This window comes from Chaetura pelagica, unplaced genomic scaffold (assembly GCF_000747805.2).
Source record: "Chaetura pelagica isolate M959 unplaced genomic scaffold, ChaPel_1.0 scaffold377, whole genome shotgun sequence".
Taxonomy (NCBI): domain Eukaryota; kingdom Metazoa; phylum Chordata; class Aves; order Apodiformes; family Apodidae; genus Chaetura; species Chaetura pelagica.
The window spans coordinates 1,099,747-1,116,011 of record NW_009953908.1 but is presented as its reverse complement, the minus strand read 5'-3'; the positions used below and the strand labels follow the sequence as shown (position 1 = coordinate 1,116,011).

General features: G+C 36.9%; 1 protein-coding gene across 3 annotated transcripts in view; it reads right to left on the bottom strand.

The window, feature by feature from the left end:
• Nucleotides 1-16,265, bottom strand: part of REV1 (REV1, polymerase (DNA directed)) — a 50,317-nt gene that overhangs the window by 5,821 nt on the left and 28,231 nt on the right. For all 3 annotated transcript variants that reach the window (XM_010001422.1, XM_010001423.1, XM_010001421.1), the window contains exons 13-21: nucleotides 15,704-15,876; nucleotides 13,182-13,284; nucleotides 10,455-10,611; nucleotides 9,900-10,099; nucleotides 7,115-7,348; nucleotides 2,726-2,834; nucleotides 1,449-1,660; nucleotides 969-1,128; nucleotides 1-103 (exon numbers count right to left, since the gene is read on the bottom strand). In XM_010001422.1, coding sequence (XP_009999724.1) covers nucleotides 1-103; nucleotides 969-1,128; nucleotides 1,449-1,660; nucleotides 2,726-2,834; nucleotides 7,115-7,348; nucleotides 9,900-10,099; nucleotides 10,455-10,611; nucleotides 13,182-13,284; nucleotides 15,704-15,876 — 1,451 coding nt within the window. The remainder of the gene's footprint in view (nucleotides 104-968; nucleotides 1,129-1,448; nucleotides 1,661-2,725; nucleotides 2,835-7,114; nucleotides 7,349-9,899; nucleotides 10,100-10,454; nucleotides 10,612-13,181; nucleotides 13,285-15,703; nucleotides 15,877-16,265) is intronic.

Sequence of the window (16,265 nt, the reverse complement as noted above, 5' to 3'; positions counted from 1 at the left end):
CTTTTCATGTACTTAACCACCAGATCTAGCTTTTCCAAGTCTTTTTCTTCTATTAGATCTGTACAATACTTCACAACCTGCAGAATGTCTTCTTCCATAGGATCTGAAATAAAAAAGAAGTGGTAAGTTTTCTCTAAGTTTACACAAAATTTAGAGTAACTGGACTATAATAGAAATAAATTTTGCAGTGTTAGTGCATCAGGGGCTGATCTGACAACTGCTGTATTCTCATGCCTCCCTCCAACATCAGAAGCTGTGTACATAAAAAGACTGCAAGGTCTTGAAATATGTGTCTCTCAGACCTTTTATTTTTCTTCAGTAAGAACAAATGACAGGTAAGCTAATATTAACCAAAGGGAAAAGAAACAGTGGTCTAGAATGGAAACGGCTGTTCTGGAATTTTAAGGAGAACAGTAATGTCCAGCGTTTGCAGGATTTTGCAGATCACTTTTCCTAAGATATTAATATGTTGCTAATTGTTTGACATAAGGTTAAAATTCAGGTTACAATTTAGCAACTTTTGCACTTTATTCTAGAGTTCTTTCCAGCAGTTATTTTGAAAAAAACAGCATTCATTTGCCTCTAAAATGACATCTTCATAAAAGAGGCTTTTCCTTTCAATAGTTTTCATCCTAGTGGTTGTGACATATTGGACAAAGTTAAGGAAAATCTCCTACATAAGTAACATCAAGGCATAAGACAAGGGCCTGAGAAATGTCTTGAGGAGAGAGCAGGTAGATTTTCATGATGTTAAGCAAGAAACAGGAGCTGGCAAAAACAGAGAACAACTAAGTAGGAAGAATGAAGTTACTCCAAGATTACAAGGCAGTAGGACTTCAAGATTACAGTGAGAAGTAACCCCTGAAAGGACAACTGAAGGAAGAAGGAAGGAAGTACAAAAAGCCTACTAAAAAAGCCAGTTTTCCACAGGATGTGTGCAAGGTCACCACTAGCATGACATGACTTACCTGAAATAGTTGTAATCCATTCTTTCAACAACATCTTTACATCATTGAACTCAACAGCTCCAGCCAGATTGGGTGCCTGTGGCCTAAACGAACCAGAGTGTTGTTCTGCCTGCAGAGCCGATGGGCCTGAAGTATCTGAAGTTGATGGAACTGCTTCTGGCTGTTCCAAACATAAAAGTTGATAATGCTCAGCCTGACAAATAGGGTAACACCATACACACACATAGATAAGCATAGACAGTAAAAGCTCCAGTAAAAAAACAAGCTGCATTTTGAATATGAACTAAGTCTAAAGAAACAAACAAAGCTTTACCAAATCACAGAATCATTTAGACCTTTAAGATCATTGAGTCTAACCATTAACTCAGAACTGCCAAGCCCACCCCTAAACCCTGTCCCTAAGCACCACATCTACATGTCTTTTAAATACTTCCAGAGATGGTGACTCTACCTGACAGAAGTTGTTAGCATTAAAATTACCTGAGCAGCTGTTCCTTCTCGTTTCAAGAAATCATCTATTAGCTTCTGTGGGCTCCCAGATGTAGCCGGCACATTTTTTGCAGGGCTACCAATGAGTTTGTTTTTCAAAGGACTCTGAATCTTTTTTACAGGACTGACTGGGTTTTTTTTCCTGATTTTTTTCTTGTTTTTCATTGTTGCATGCTTCAGGTGTAGGAAAGGATTTTTTGACACTGAAAAACACAGGAACAGTCAGTGGTTGATACATCTAAAATTTAACACTTTTCCACAGAACTCTATCTTCCATAAAAATCTGCAGATCAACTGGGAGAACATAACTCAGATGAAGCAACTTTAACACTCATGTGTCATTCCAGATATGGGCAATGTTTTAGATATTTGAAAAGCACTGCTAGACATTATTGTAATCAAAGGATACTCAACTATTCATAAGCCTTTTCATATCAAGGATTTCAGTGCTTGACTATGAGCATCTGGTGAAATCTGAAGCCTACTGGACAAAATGCTTTGTCTCAGTCAGAAGCAGGGCACTGTCCCACCTAGATACCCACAAAGACTTCAAACCAGTGCTTAGCAGCAAAACCAGCAGCTAAAAGCCCCCCTGACTGCTTTTATCATAGCTCACCAAGGAAATCACTCTTACTCCATCATACTAACATCTGCATTAGTCCACTATGAAATCAAAGTTTGATTATAATGCAGTATTTAACTGGCAATGAACCCAACAACGTTGCCGATTTGTTTTATGAGAAAGCGTGTCCACAGGGAGTTAAATCTCTTTCTACTGATTATAAAAAGGAGATAGGGTGATAAGCTCAAAGTAAAACCATCTGACTATCAGACACATGGTGAGAAGTATCATATCTCTAGTTGCCTGAATCCCATACCAGTGCAATGGGCTTCAGGGAACCATGAGAATTTTATCTGAACATAGTTTAACTAACTTGGCTACTAAAGATGCAGTACTTTAAATCATAAGACATACCAGGCTTAGATTCCATTCTGCAAACATATGGACATGGGGAAGTTTAGTGCCACAGTCCCCATGAATTGAATTAATTACCCATTTAAGTAAAACTAAGCATCTGTTTGCAAAATGAGTCCACAGCTGGTTGTAGTTGACAGTCTGTCAAAAATAAATACAGAAATTTGATTTAACACAGCATCTTCATAGAAGTTTTAGTTACATTTTCCAGTTTGTTATTTAGGGTTGCATAACTCTCTTTGAATAGTGAACAACTCCTATACAAAATTACTGTACAACTTCATACACTCACCAAAAGTGTTAGCAGGTTGCTGCTCTGATTGCTTTTGCCTTTGATCATATGCATCTTTCAGCTCTGCTTGCAACTCAGCAGGTAGTGCAGCAAAAACCTCGGGGTCCACCTGAACAGTAACAAAATAAGCATTTGATTAATTTACCAGTGAGCAACACCGCTTGCTTCCCTTTGGATCACTAACACAAGAAAGGTATTTACACTTTATGCCAAGAAAAAATGAATGAAATATAACTGAAAACACTGTAAAATACATAGTACATTTTTGTTATGTACTTTAGCTTGTAAAACCCATAAAATTTCCATTTAATATTACTCTATATTTATTCTTTTATAAAATTTCTCTTTATGGGTCTGTAACATACTATCCATCTTTATTCACCTACTTTACTCACCACTATCTTTATTCACCTGATATACAGTACAGCTACATTAACAGCACAATTAAACCTAAGTCAGAGAACACTCCCTTCAAATTTCCAATTCAAACATCTTTGTAAATAGTCTTGCTTCTTTAAGGACAGGAAATGCAAGCCCAGCTACCTCATATTTTGTACTAGTAAAAAGGGTTTAATTTCTTTCTCCCACAGTTGTCCACCCCTTGTTTGACTGATAAAAACGTAGTACCTTCCAATTCTTCTAGGGGCTGGAATTCTAGACCCGAAATCATCTAGACTGGAAATTGCCCATTGCCATACACACTCATACAGGCAAAATAAAATTTCATGTATTATTGTTGATCTTCCCTCACTGTGGGCCCAGGGCAGCAAATTAGTGACAGACTAGTCTTGCATCCTGAGCTCCCCTATATTACTGGATAGTGTTTTTGGCTCACAATCTTCACAATTTAATTCAAAAGTAAAAAAAGTAAATCTATCATTTAGAGGATTAAATCTCCCCAATGGGAGAGTGCTCTTCATTGCAGTGGTAAAACTCAAGAGATTATTTATTCAAAACCAATATTACTATTGTTAGGGAAAAAATTTACTTCTACCATTATCTGAGATCCTATATTTGCTGTACATCAGTATGCAAATATATTAAAAGTTACCAATTATTTTCCATAGAGATTCAATCTTTTTTAAAACCAAGATGTATGATACGTCAGGAAGGTAGGCTGTGCTATTGACACTTATGACGTCTAAATTATATAGATAATAAACATTAACATGCTCCTAAGGGTAAAACTCATAAATTTAGCACATTTTTTTCCATTTTTAGAACTCCAAGTGCTATCTCAAATTTTTCACCATGCAAAATATGCACTAATTAAAGAAGGAAGTGGGAACAACTCTGACTGCAAATACTGCACACACTGCACAGAACAAAGTATTGTAGCGGAATATCCAGAGGCTCAAGTTATTTTTTAAATATATATTTTATTTAATAAAGCTATTTTTAAAAGCTTAGTGTCCTCTGGTGAAGCATTCGAGAGTCAGGACTTTGGGTGGCTCTGAATTTACACTCTTTATTGTGTACACCACTTAATTAATGCAGACATGGTGCAGTACAGGGAACTGGAAGTGTTCTTGTTATTTCCCCTGTCATTGCCCTCTGAAAGTGTAACACGTAAATATTCAGTTAGAAGTACATTAATTAATTGGAGTTTTGGGTAATTTACTGTACAGCTAGACTGTCCTAACGTAGCTTTCACATAGGTATATCACATTCACATTATAGAGAACCTTGATTTTATACATTCCTGTTTCACCTCAGCACACAGCTATCCGTATTTTTCATGATCTATATGACATTAAGACAATGTAAGGACGAGGTGCGAATCTGCAACCAGCAATTAACTTCACTACTACAAATATCCTTCATTCATAAGCATCTGTAATCTTTAGTTCTTGGATCATATGCTTTTACAGGATTCAGCTGCTGCAGAGATATACAGCTCTTCTAAGTTTTAAGATTACTTCAGCAACTGATGGAAATGAATGCAACCTATCTGGATTCTTCTTATGGGAGAGCCTTACCTAACAAAAGACATTTCTACATGTTTTCTAATGAATAAACCCCTATAAGCCAAGTAACTTGGTACACAGTCATAATAACAGTTAAGACAAAAGGAATGAAGGGTTGAAAACCAAACCTGATTAAGCTATAAAAAAGATGGCAAGGCATAATTTACATTTGATGATTTGATGTAGCTGAAGTACTCAATTTGGAGTGGCTTGCAATATTTCTATACCTGAAACCTATTACTACTTAGTTCACTGTTATCACTTCAAAGAAACTAATGTTAAATGTTTATGTGCACTCATACAATACACACTCCCACAAAGACTTTAACACTTAAAAAAAAAAAAAGTGTCAGGCTACATTTAGTATTTTTTATTTAAGCACAATGTTTACAAATACGTAAAGGGTGAGTGTCAGGAAGATGGAGTTAAAGCTTTTTTCACTGATGACAAGTGATAGGACAAGGGGTAATGGATGCAAACTGGAGCATAGGAGGTTCGAGGTGACTATCAGAAAAAACTTCTTTCCTGTGAGAGTGACAGAGCCCTGGGACAGGCTGCCCAGAGAGGTTGTGGAGTCTCCTTCGCTGGAGGCACTCAAAACCCGCCTGGACATGTTCCTGTGTGATGTGCTCTAGGTGATCCTGCTCTATTAATGGGGTTAGACTAGATGATCTTTCGAGGTCCCTTCCAACCCCTAGGATTCTATGCTTGATTTTAACAGAGAAAAAATATCCTTTTGTACCTAATGAACTGGTTTTAGTTTCCGTCCTCCCCCTAGGCCTAAGGACGCTATTCAACCATATTATTCTAGGACTAACTTGGACCTAACGCAGAAATGAAAATGATAAATCTTAGTTCTCTTTTTGCCAATAAAGCTGAATGGTTTTCAGGAGAAAAATCTGGAGTACAAGAACAAGGCATTCTAAACTACATAGTATGGATATCCCTGATAAATAAATAGGAAGTAGCCGATTCTTCTTGAACTACATCTTCAAGCAAAAAGGTTGCTCTGCTAAGCTGGTATTTTTCGATCAAGTCACAAAACGCATTAGGAGAGAGATACAGGAAAACCAGTGCTTTCGAATGTGTAAATTAGGTAATTCTAAGACAATTTCAAGAAGTAATGCTGTTATAAAAAACAACAATCAATTCTCAACTACCTAATTAATAGATACATAAAGCATAAACACAAACTAAATGTAATTTTATAGAAAGCAGTAAGTAGTTAAAATTTACCCTGAAAATGAGTACTGAAAGGTAAAACAGGTGTCGAGGGGTGTACTTCAAAGCAGAGCATAATTTAACACACAAGTCCAAGATAAACTCCTGCCTATGAATGAATGTAACTACATAATTTAAAACAGCTGGAGTACAGAGAGTTCATACACTATTTGCATAGTATCTCCAACTTAGCAGTTTAGGAGCAAAAACTGACACAACTAGTTTTGAACCAATGAACTTGAAAGGAGATGAAGAAATTTTAGCAATAGAACAGGCTACACATCTTCTAAATACCAATTATGCATTAACTATTATTTACTGAAAATAGGTCAGGAATTTCTAATTTCCTCTGGATTTTTGTCAGCTAAGCAGCATTATGCCTTAGAAACAGCAACAAACATGTCTCTATACATCTTATTTGGCAATAAGACTTCAAAGGAAGTCTTAGAGAACAGCAGAGGCACAATGGCAAAGCAAATAGAAAAATAAATACCCTGCTCCATTGTAAATTACCCACATGCAAGATATTCTAACTCAGGGCAACCCAATTTTTGATTTTTTTTTTTTACATTTATTCAGCACAATCTTGAGTTGAAGGGTGGAATATCATTAGAAGTATAATTACTGTTACCTGGCCCCCTTTCAGGCCTCTATTTTGAGAAATAACTTTGCACTTTCCTCATCCTGAACAAGCTGTGTATGAGCTCACCTAAAAATATGGAGATATGCACAATCTTGAGCCATGCCTGCCTTTCTCCCAGGAATGTGATATAAACAATCACATCTACAGCAGTGAGCAGAGGTTGGCTTTACACCATCAAAACATCCACTTAAACAGAGTGAGTCTACTGTGACAAGCTAAGCAGATTTTAGGACTGCTTCAGATTTATTGCAGTGTAACTCAGCTGCAATGCAGAAAAAATGCTATTGACACACTGGATTGCAAGCAAAATGTAAATGAGGAGTTTTTATATTAAACAACAGCAAAAACATAGGCATTCTCATGACTATAAATCTTGAATAAATAATATCATACTATGTGATAGGTCAAACACTTGAAAGCAGGCTTTTAAAACGTATTAAAAGATCATAAATCATTTTGGGAAGTCACAGATTCTAGTAATGCTAACACCAGAAAAAGCTGTTAACTCTTCTTATAGGTGGAAAGCTGATCATTATTGCTACGCTACAAACATTCTACCTGTGAGAAAGCTGGCACTGCTATTACGTTAATTCCCATGTTGGTATTTGGTTCTTGGAGCTCTGGTATTTGTAAAAGCACTGTTCCAACTGGCTGTGACAGAAGTCCGGCGTTACATCCATTTATTGGCTCTTTTTTGCTATCTCCGCAACTCTCTCCTTGCTGGATGGTGTATATTTGCTCTACTTGTTCTCGGAGATCAGGTGGCAGGGCTTCTAGCACAGACTTATCTAGCTACAAATATAAAAAAAAACTTGTAGATTTTTCTGAGAAATATGTAACACAGTCAATTTTAGTGAAAAATTAGTTCCATAGTTCTTGAATTTTAGGAAAAAAAACCTTAACCTGTGTATGCAAAGATACTTAGCAACCTGACAGCTACACTCTGCAGCAGCAAAATGTAAAATTGTCATTTAAGACTAAGTAGTCCGGTAAATATGAATGCTCAGTTTTATCTTTTCACAAAGTTCAGTGTTCTCATCACAAATCATATAAAACACTTCCTCTACATCTACCTAGTTATAAGTAAACCCAAATTCTGAGTTCAAATTATATAGGCAACATGCTGATATGAATACTAAATTGGTGCCTGGTACAAAGCAATAAGCATTTTTTTGTCTTTATATAGTTCTAGGATACATGTTCCTAGTTTATTTTAAGGTATGATACAGGTTTGCATACTGTAAGACTTGTCATAGATTTTGATAATGAAATAAGCTTCAGATTCAAATTGTTGCTTGCCATAATTGCTACTTACTATCAATTACTGACTTGAAACAACTGAAATGACCCCTCAGTGCCTAAACCTTGCTGTGTACAATGGCAGCTGCAGAACCAGAATGAATATAATTGACAAGCAAACTGACAATCAGATGTACAGCATAATTGGTCTCACCAGCAAAACTATAGTAAAACTATGTAGATAAATGCCAGTGTTTGCCTTTAAGTTCTGCTAAATAAGACTCCATAGCAGCATTAGAAAACAATCTTCTACCTTTAAAAAGAAAATTTGGAGTTTATGACCAGATTCTGGATTTACAGAGAAGAACGGTAAGTATCTACAAAAAGCTACTTGGCTTATGGTAACTGGCAGATTTTGATGAAAGCTGCCTGTATTATTAATCTCTTCTGCCACTCTTCTACATTCTCTTTGAGCTCTCTCATTCTTAATTTGCTACATATATACCCCTATAAACATTTTCTGGAAATCCTGGATGTAAAATATTTTGCTGTTGCTTTCCTAATCCACAGTACATGAACAGCAGCACGGGACTAACTCTAATTACTCTTTCCTTGTACCTAATTCCATAATATAATACGGTTATAAAAAGCGAAATGAAAGATGAGCAGCATATTTTTCCATATGGCCACTACGGTTTTAGGAACTCTACTACACAGTTAGTGCATTTTTTGTTTCTTTATACATACTCCTCCTGTAGCAGAATGTGAGTGTATGGAGCTTCACATTGTTCAGGCAAGTACCTTTCAGATCCTGAGCTAGCCTAGGTATTGCAATACAGAAAAAAGTTTTCTGCTAAAAACATCATTTGCTTTTAAAAATGTATAAATACTAGGGAATGCCAATAACAGAACATCAACAAATGCTTTTACAGATTTAAATTACAGAAGTTAAAATGACACTTTTTTACATAAAAGCATGTAAGTCTGCTTACACCTAAAATATCCACAGAATTTGGTGCAGCTTGCTTGTAGCAGACCCTTACATAACAGGTGTGGGGTGGAAATAAGAAGGTTCCTTCTTTGTTAAAACACACAAAAAAACCCCAAACCCCACAGAAATATTTTATTTGAAACAAATTCTTTCCTTTAAAAGGTGATATCCTGTATAAATGTTAAGTGTGACTCCTAGCTTCAGTATTATTTGAGAAAAAAAACCCTGAAAAAACACAGGAAGATTAATAATTAAATCTAAATACAAACTTGCCATTCTTTTAGGAAAAAACTCAGAGCACAGCCATTATAAAAATATATGAGATAGTATGAAACAAGTTGCTGTTCAGTTCCTTCTCACTGACTAAGGCTTGAAGACAGATTTATACTGTAATTTAAAGACTGGCACAGAGTACACGACTTTAAGAAATTAAGTGGAGAAGACTATGTGGTTATCATTTACTGGCATCTGTGGCAGAGAATATTGCTCCCATAAAGAGGGATGGAAAACACTTAGAAGTTCTATCTTCATGAAAATGACACAAAGTCCTTGTCAAAATTCTTCTTGAGCTACTCATTAGTGATTAAGGTAATTGGAAATAATTTTAAAGAGCTAACATAGGAAAAGGGTATTTACAAATCTGCATCATATCATCATCACAAACACTGAGCATTAACTAGAGAATGTGTCTAATTTTTCTGATGGAAGTTTGTCCAAAGTTTATTGTGTGTTTTTTATAATTAGACTGTGGGGTTTGGTTGTGAAAGGTAAAGGTTTTTTAGTATTTTATCCTTGTTAATTTTTCTATTCCTGTTCCATTGCAATCCTTTGGGAAATGATGGTAAGGAAAAAGACCGTGGAAAATAAAATTGCTTTCCTTTGAATAAATACAATAATTTTTAGCTAGCCTATAAATAACTGCTTTTAAAAATCCTTCTATTAAGGCAAGAGAGTTTTGCATCAATAACAGTTTCTTACTGTGCACCATGGTCTACTAGAGCTTTTTTTATTTTAAAGAACAGTGTAATGGAACTTCTTCTGCTCTATCCAAATAAGACAATAAAACCCAAGTTGTTTCAATATATTGCAGATGGTTTATATTCTCAGGTTTACCTGGGAAGGAGATGGAACCTCAATACTTAAATTAAGCCTGGATTTTACACTGATAGGAGAATGAACACCATTCCATTTGACAGCAGACTCGTTGCTAATGTTAGAATTGAGACCAGATGAGAGATGGGTACCACGAGATGGAAGAAAAGTGCAGGTTCTTGAATCAGAAGATATTTCAAGGTCCATAGCAGCCACAAATACTATACGTATGAAAACAAAACTCAGAATGAGATAATTTAATAGTTAGAAATACAAGATTCAAGACACAGTGAATATACTTTCCAGGGTTTTTTTGCTAAATAGTTTATACAACATATAGCATAATTATAATACCTTCAACGAATCCTTTGTTACTATTTACCTTTAAAAAAGACCAGACTAATCCTATACAAAATTTTATTTGTAGCATTTTCATTTGCAGCAGTACAACGTACTCTCAGAGTTTATGTTAAATAATTTGTCCTTGTATAATATCATATAAGTATTCCAAAAGAATGTATGTGGTGGAGCTCTTGAGAACTGAACATTATCATGCAAAGTAAAAAGTTTACTGACCTTCCTTATGTTCTTCTTCCGAACATTTTTTTGCTTTCTGAACATGAAAAAGATCAATAACTGAATGTGATCCACCAGGTAGGTGTCCAGATTGCACTGTTGAGATAGCTGAAGCGTTTTTGCTGATGGGAACTAACTGCTGTACCTGAATTCCAACCTAAATCCAAAACATGAATACATTCACTTCATGAGGTTTAAAAAAAATATTTAAAAATCTGTAATTGTTTTCTAATAGCATTGGCTTCTCTGAAATTGGCCGCCTCTTGTGGGTGGGGGAGAGAATGAACAGAAGTATGCTGAAATACACATAAACAGGCTCTCAAATGTCCCAAACAAATCCCAGGATTATGCACCACAATCCAAAAACTAAGAAATCACAAATATACTATCATCTTAACTTCTCTGATACAGAAAAGTGCTGCCATTAAACAGTGCATTTATTATGAGATTCCTTAGACATTAACAAATAGACAGAAGTACTAACCAGGAAGTTATAAGTATTAAATCTGGCTACCCATACAGGAAAGGAATGTTTTTCCTGAGGACAATCTATAGTAAATCCATCACTTCAGCCTACAAATGAGAAAAATAATGTTTCACTTCTAGACATGACTCTTGCAAAGTCTCAATGGATTAAAGTACTTTGAGGAAAGTAGTCTTTACCAGATGAAGTGTTCCTCATTCTGAAAGACATTCTCAGTTTTCACTAATGTTTAAATACCAAATCAACACGCATTCAAAAACTGTGTCTAACTAAGAATGCACTGGTATATTGTACAGGTCTACTGCTATTTCTCTGTAATTCTTAAGAAAAACCCCAAACCTTAAAAACCCCTGCATGTAGGACTCAGAAAGCTCCTACATTTCTACCAGGTCATCTTCCATGATTACATATCAAGGATTTTGTTTGTTAACAGTTTTTTTGTTGCAACTAATGGGATATTAAAACATACGTTAAAAGTTTTTATTTGCACTTTCATTTTTTTGCATTTAAATATTTATAGATTTGAGTTCTAAAAGTTAAAAGAAGCCTTTGAAATACTGTGTTTGCTGTACTGTACAACACCTTAGCCCTGAGCTTTTTTTTTGCCTTTCAGGACAAACGTTTGAGTTAAAGTGTTAGGTGGCATCTATGGGACAAGTGAGTGAATTCATCTGCCCAAGTGTGGGCATGAAAAGCTAAAGGCACCATTTTAGGACTTTTTTTAGATATTGAGATAAAAAGGACATTTTGCTAAGAGGCTTCTCAGTCTAGTGAGGAGAAGGCTGATGGGAGATCAAATGAATGTCTATAAATATATGAGGACTGGGCATCAAGGAGGCAGGGACAAGCTCTTTTCACTTGTGCCCTCTGACAGGATGAGGGGCAATGGATTCAAACTTGAGCACAGGAAGTTCCACCTCAACATGAGGAAGAACTTCTTTCCTGTGAGCGTTACAGAGCACTGGAGTAGGCTCCCCAGAGAGGCTGTGGAGCCTCTTCCTCTGGAGACTTCCAAGATCTGTTTGGATGCCTGAGTGATCTGCCCTAGTTGTTTGGGTTTTTTTCTTCTTTTGGCCCTGCTCTGGCAGTGGGGTTGGACTCGATGGTCTTTGGAGGTCCCTTCCAACCCGTAAGATTCTGTGACTTTAAAGCATGATTCACCTTAAATATAAGCAAAGCTTAAGGGGACTAGCTCCTGCATAGATATATAGACAACATAAACACTGGAGGTTTCTGAAGTCAATTGAAAGGAATTTTACTGAGGGACCTTGGCTATATCTGCATTTTATTACATAATCTAGACCTGAATGGCCCCTCCTGAACTGAACAGGGCCAGCTGGTCAGAAGTAGTACATTGTTTTGCACAACAACACGTGCCAACATCTGAAGGATAGTAACTTTAAAGAAGAATCTTCCAAAACAAGGGGTAAGGATATAAAGTGAAAAAGAATGATGAAATAGGTCGGTAAAGACAACAATGGAGACAGACAAGAAACTAAACACAGGGAGAGGATGATAAATTATTTCCTCAACTCCATTATTTCCTCAAGACATGCAGCTGACTTTGCAAGGCAACATTGTGAATAAAAACCTTACTACTACATCCACATGACCAATAAATGCAGGTTTGTTTCAGAAAGCCTCTGTGCTCCATCGTAACAAATAGCAGGTGCTGTCATAGTCATATCATGTGTTCACATTGCTGTCATATAACCCTCGAGATGAGCAAGAGTGTTCTAAAATTAACCATGTTTGAAGAGCCAGCAATCCACCTTCAAACAAAGACCAAACCATGGGCTCATAAGTTTTCTGGCTCTAAGACATGTAGTCTAAAACAAAAACTTCTCTGATCTGTGTCTTTGATTAGCATTACAAACAGTATTTAAACGTGTTACTTAACCAATAACTGCAAAAGTTGACAGAAATTTCTAAGACAAAATAAAAGTTAGACACGCTAACAGGACTGTAGAAGATACAGTCTAACCTGAGGCTGTTTTAAGCTGTGGATTAATCCATAGCACAATAACTTTTTCTTTTTTTACATTTATGGCTTTGCAACTGTGTTTTTCAAAGGTAAACATACAAAACGTAGTATGATTGCATAGCCTAGTTTACATAAACTTTGTATTATCTACACTCTTATATAAGTTTGGTTATCGTTTACTTTGGACAACTGAAAACTTATGACAGACAACAAAGAAGGCTGATAAACAGAACACATTTCAATTTTTCGATTAACTCACCCCTCGCATATCTGATATATTCAGTTTCATTGTGTGAAACATGTTTAGAGTTTCTTTCCCAATTACTTTTGCACTGTCTGTTGCATGGTCTAGAGTCACAGTCCTAAAAATAATAGAAAAGTATGGTTAAAAAGGAAACTGCTTCACAAATCCCAGAGACAAAAACAATTCTTTATTCATTCTAGAGAGGACCTGAAAGACAGATCATAATTTTTTAGCATACAGAAAGTGAACACTTTTTGTGTTCTGCAGTTTCTTTTCAAAGGTAATTAGAACTAAGCAGATTACTTAATAATTGAGCATTCACAGTTTGCAGTCCACAAAATAGTCAAATGTAGCATATATTCATATATATGCTATCTATTGAAGCCTGACAAAAACGTTTGACTTTGTAGTATTGATAGAAATGCACTCAAGCTTCGTTCATGATGAGTTCGCTCAGTATTATTTCAGTTGTCTACTGTCAAGTGTCTAAAGCAAGAGTTTTGGAGGAACTCTGAGGGAGAAGCACATGCATGTGGATTACAAATAAATCTTTAAATTGAAAAAACATTGCAAACACATCTTACATTGTGGCCAATTTTCTGCAACAACTCACAAAATCACCTGGTTGTGTTTTTTACAAATTGCCACCTGGGAGCTTGGCAGGGCAGTAGTAGTGATCGGTTGTTGAGGATTCTCTAATGGCCTAACATTTGAGACAGATAAGGACAGAATTTCAGGTGGCTAATTAAATGTATATGAGTGATATAAAGTCTTATCATTGAGGTAACTGATGCAAGTAACTATAACTGTGGAACTCTGGACCTGCTGTAAATTATTTTAAGATCTCCCTGAGCCTTACACATTAACATTTTTCAAGAAAAAGACCAATATCACCATTAAGATACAATTATGCAGAATATTAGGGACATGGGCAGGGACACCTCCCACTAGACCAGGTTGCTCAAAGCTCCATCCAACTTCCCTGGACAACCTGTGCCAGTGTCTTACCACCCTCACACTAAAGAGTTACTTCCTAATGTCTAATCTAAATCTCCCTTCTTCCTGTTTTAATCCATTCCTCCTTGCCCTGTCACTACAAGTCCTTGTAAAAGTCCCTCCCCAACTTTCCTGTAGCCCCTTCAGGTACTGGAAGGCAACTCTGGGGTCTCCATGGAGCCTTCTCTTCTCCAGGCTGAACAGCCTCAACTCTCTCAGCCTGTCTTGATAAGAGAGGTGCTCCAGCCCTCTTGACATCTTTGTGGCCCTCCTCTGCACTTGCTCTAGAAGCTCCATATCCTTCTTATGTCGGGGGCTCCAAAACTGGACACAATACTCCAGGTGAAGTCTCATGAGAGCAGAGTGAAGAGGGAGAATCACCACTCTTGACCTGCTGGCCACGCTTCTTTTGATGCAGCCTAGGACATAGTTTGGCTTTCTGGCCTGCCAGTGCACATTGCCAACTCATACTGAGTGTGATTCCTGCTTTCTCTGAAAACCACAAACTGTTTCTTCTATGCCTCAAAATTTTTAAACTTCTAATCTATTTTCTTTTTTCCCCATTTTTCTCTTTGAAGAAACTCAAAGACAAAAGATGACTGTTAAAATTCTTTCTGATTCAGACACCTTTGCCTTCTCCTTCTTTCTCCTCCCAATATGCTGTTTTTTCTCATTGAGGAATTTACATTCGATACTGATGACCAAAAGACCATGTATGTACAACCCAAATGCAGACGACTTGGATATACTGGATCATTGGGCTAACATTAATGGTATGAGCTTCAACAAGGCCAAGTGCTGGGTCCTGCACTTGGGCCACAAAAAGTCCCCCCCAGGGGGAAGTGTGGCTGGAAAGCTGCCCAGTTTTGGGCACTTCAATTCAAGAGAGATGTTGAGGTGCTGGTGCGAGTACAGAGGATGGCAATGAAGCTGGTGAAGGTCCTAGAGAATAAATCTTATGAAGAACACTTGAAGGAGCTGGGAATGTTTAGTTTGAGGAAGAGGAGAGGGGAGACATCATCACTCTCTACAACTACCTGAGAGGACATTGTAGAGAGGTTGGTGCTGGTCTCTTCTCACAGGTAATTAGCAACAGAACAAGAGGGATTTGCTTCAAGCTGCAACAGGGGAGGTTTAGACTGGACATCAGGAAATTTTTTTTCACAGAAAGAGTGGTTAGACACTGGAACAGGCTGCCCAGGGAGGTGGCTGAGTCATCATCCCTGGATGTGTTTAAGGGTCGTTTGGATGTGGTGTTGGTGGATATGGTTTATGGGAGAATTTTGCAGAGTAGCGATGATGGTTTGAATCGGTGATCCCAAGGGTCTTTTCCAACCTGAATGGTTCTATGATTCTATGACTTCTAATAATAATATTCTACTTCTGATTTTGGAGCAGGTTTGATAGGTAGACAAAGAAGTACCAAGCGCTTTAAATTTATGTCTTATTTTCCTTTAAGTTTTGGTGCTCAAGATCTGCTTTTGGTGCAGAAGTCTGCTCATGCCTACTACTGACCCATTCTTTTTTCCATGTGTAGTTACCTGGCAATATTATCACAGATTCCATGACCTCCATATTTTGCAGGCTCCACTGGTGCCCCAGCCTTTCTGACCATAATTTTAAGGGTCAACCGTTTACCCTTCATACCAGCAGCTTCCAGTCTACGTTGGATTTCTTCTGAGAGGCTCAGAAGGAAAGCTTCTGCTTCCTTAGGCTGAAGGGGAAAAACAACAACGTGTTTAGGTAATTATTAGCTTTCAAATATTGAAGGTAAATCATTAGGTGCTAATGCAATCCAGATTGTGTAAACTGAAAAGAGCAAGCTGACTCACAGGCAACTGATTTATTTAATGTCAAGTGTTTTGTAGGTTACTGATGTTAGGTGAGATGGTAGATTCCTATCCTAAAGCTAAAATAAATAGGAAATACTAAGTTCTTTTGGACATAAGTCTTTAAAAAAATGTATTTAGAAACCCCAACACAGAACTGCAAGTCTTACTTTAAGCACACAGCTAGAAGATTAAGATTGTAGGGCTTATAAAGAAAATCTTTCATCATGACAGAAGTCAAGCAGTGGAACATGTCGCTCAAGAATAGTGAAGT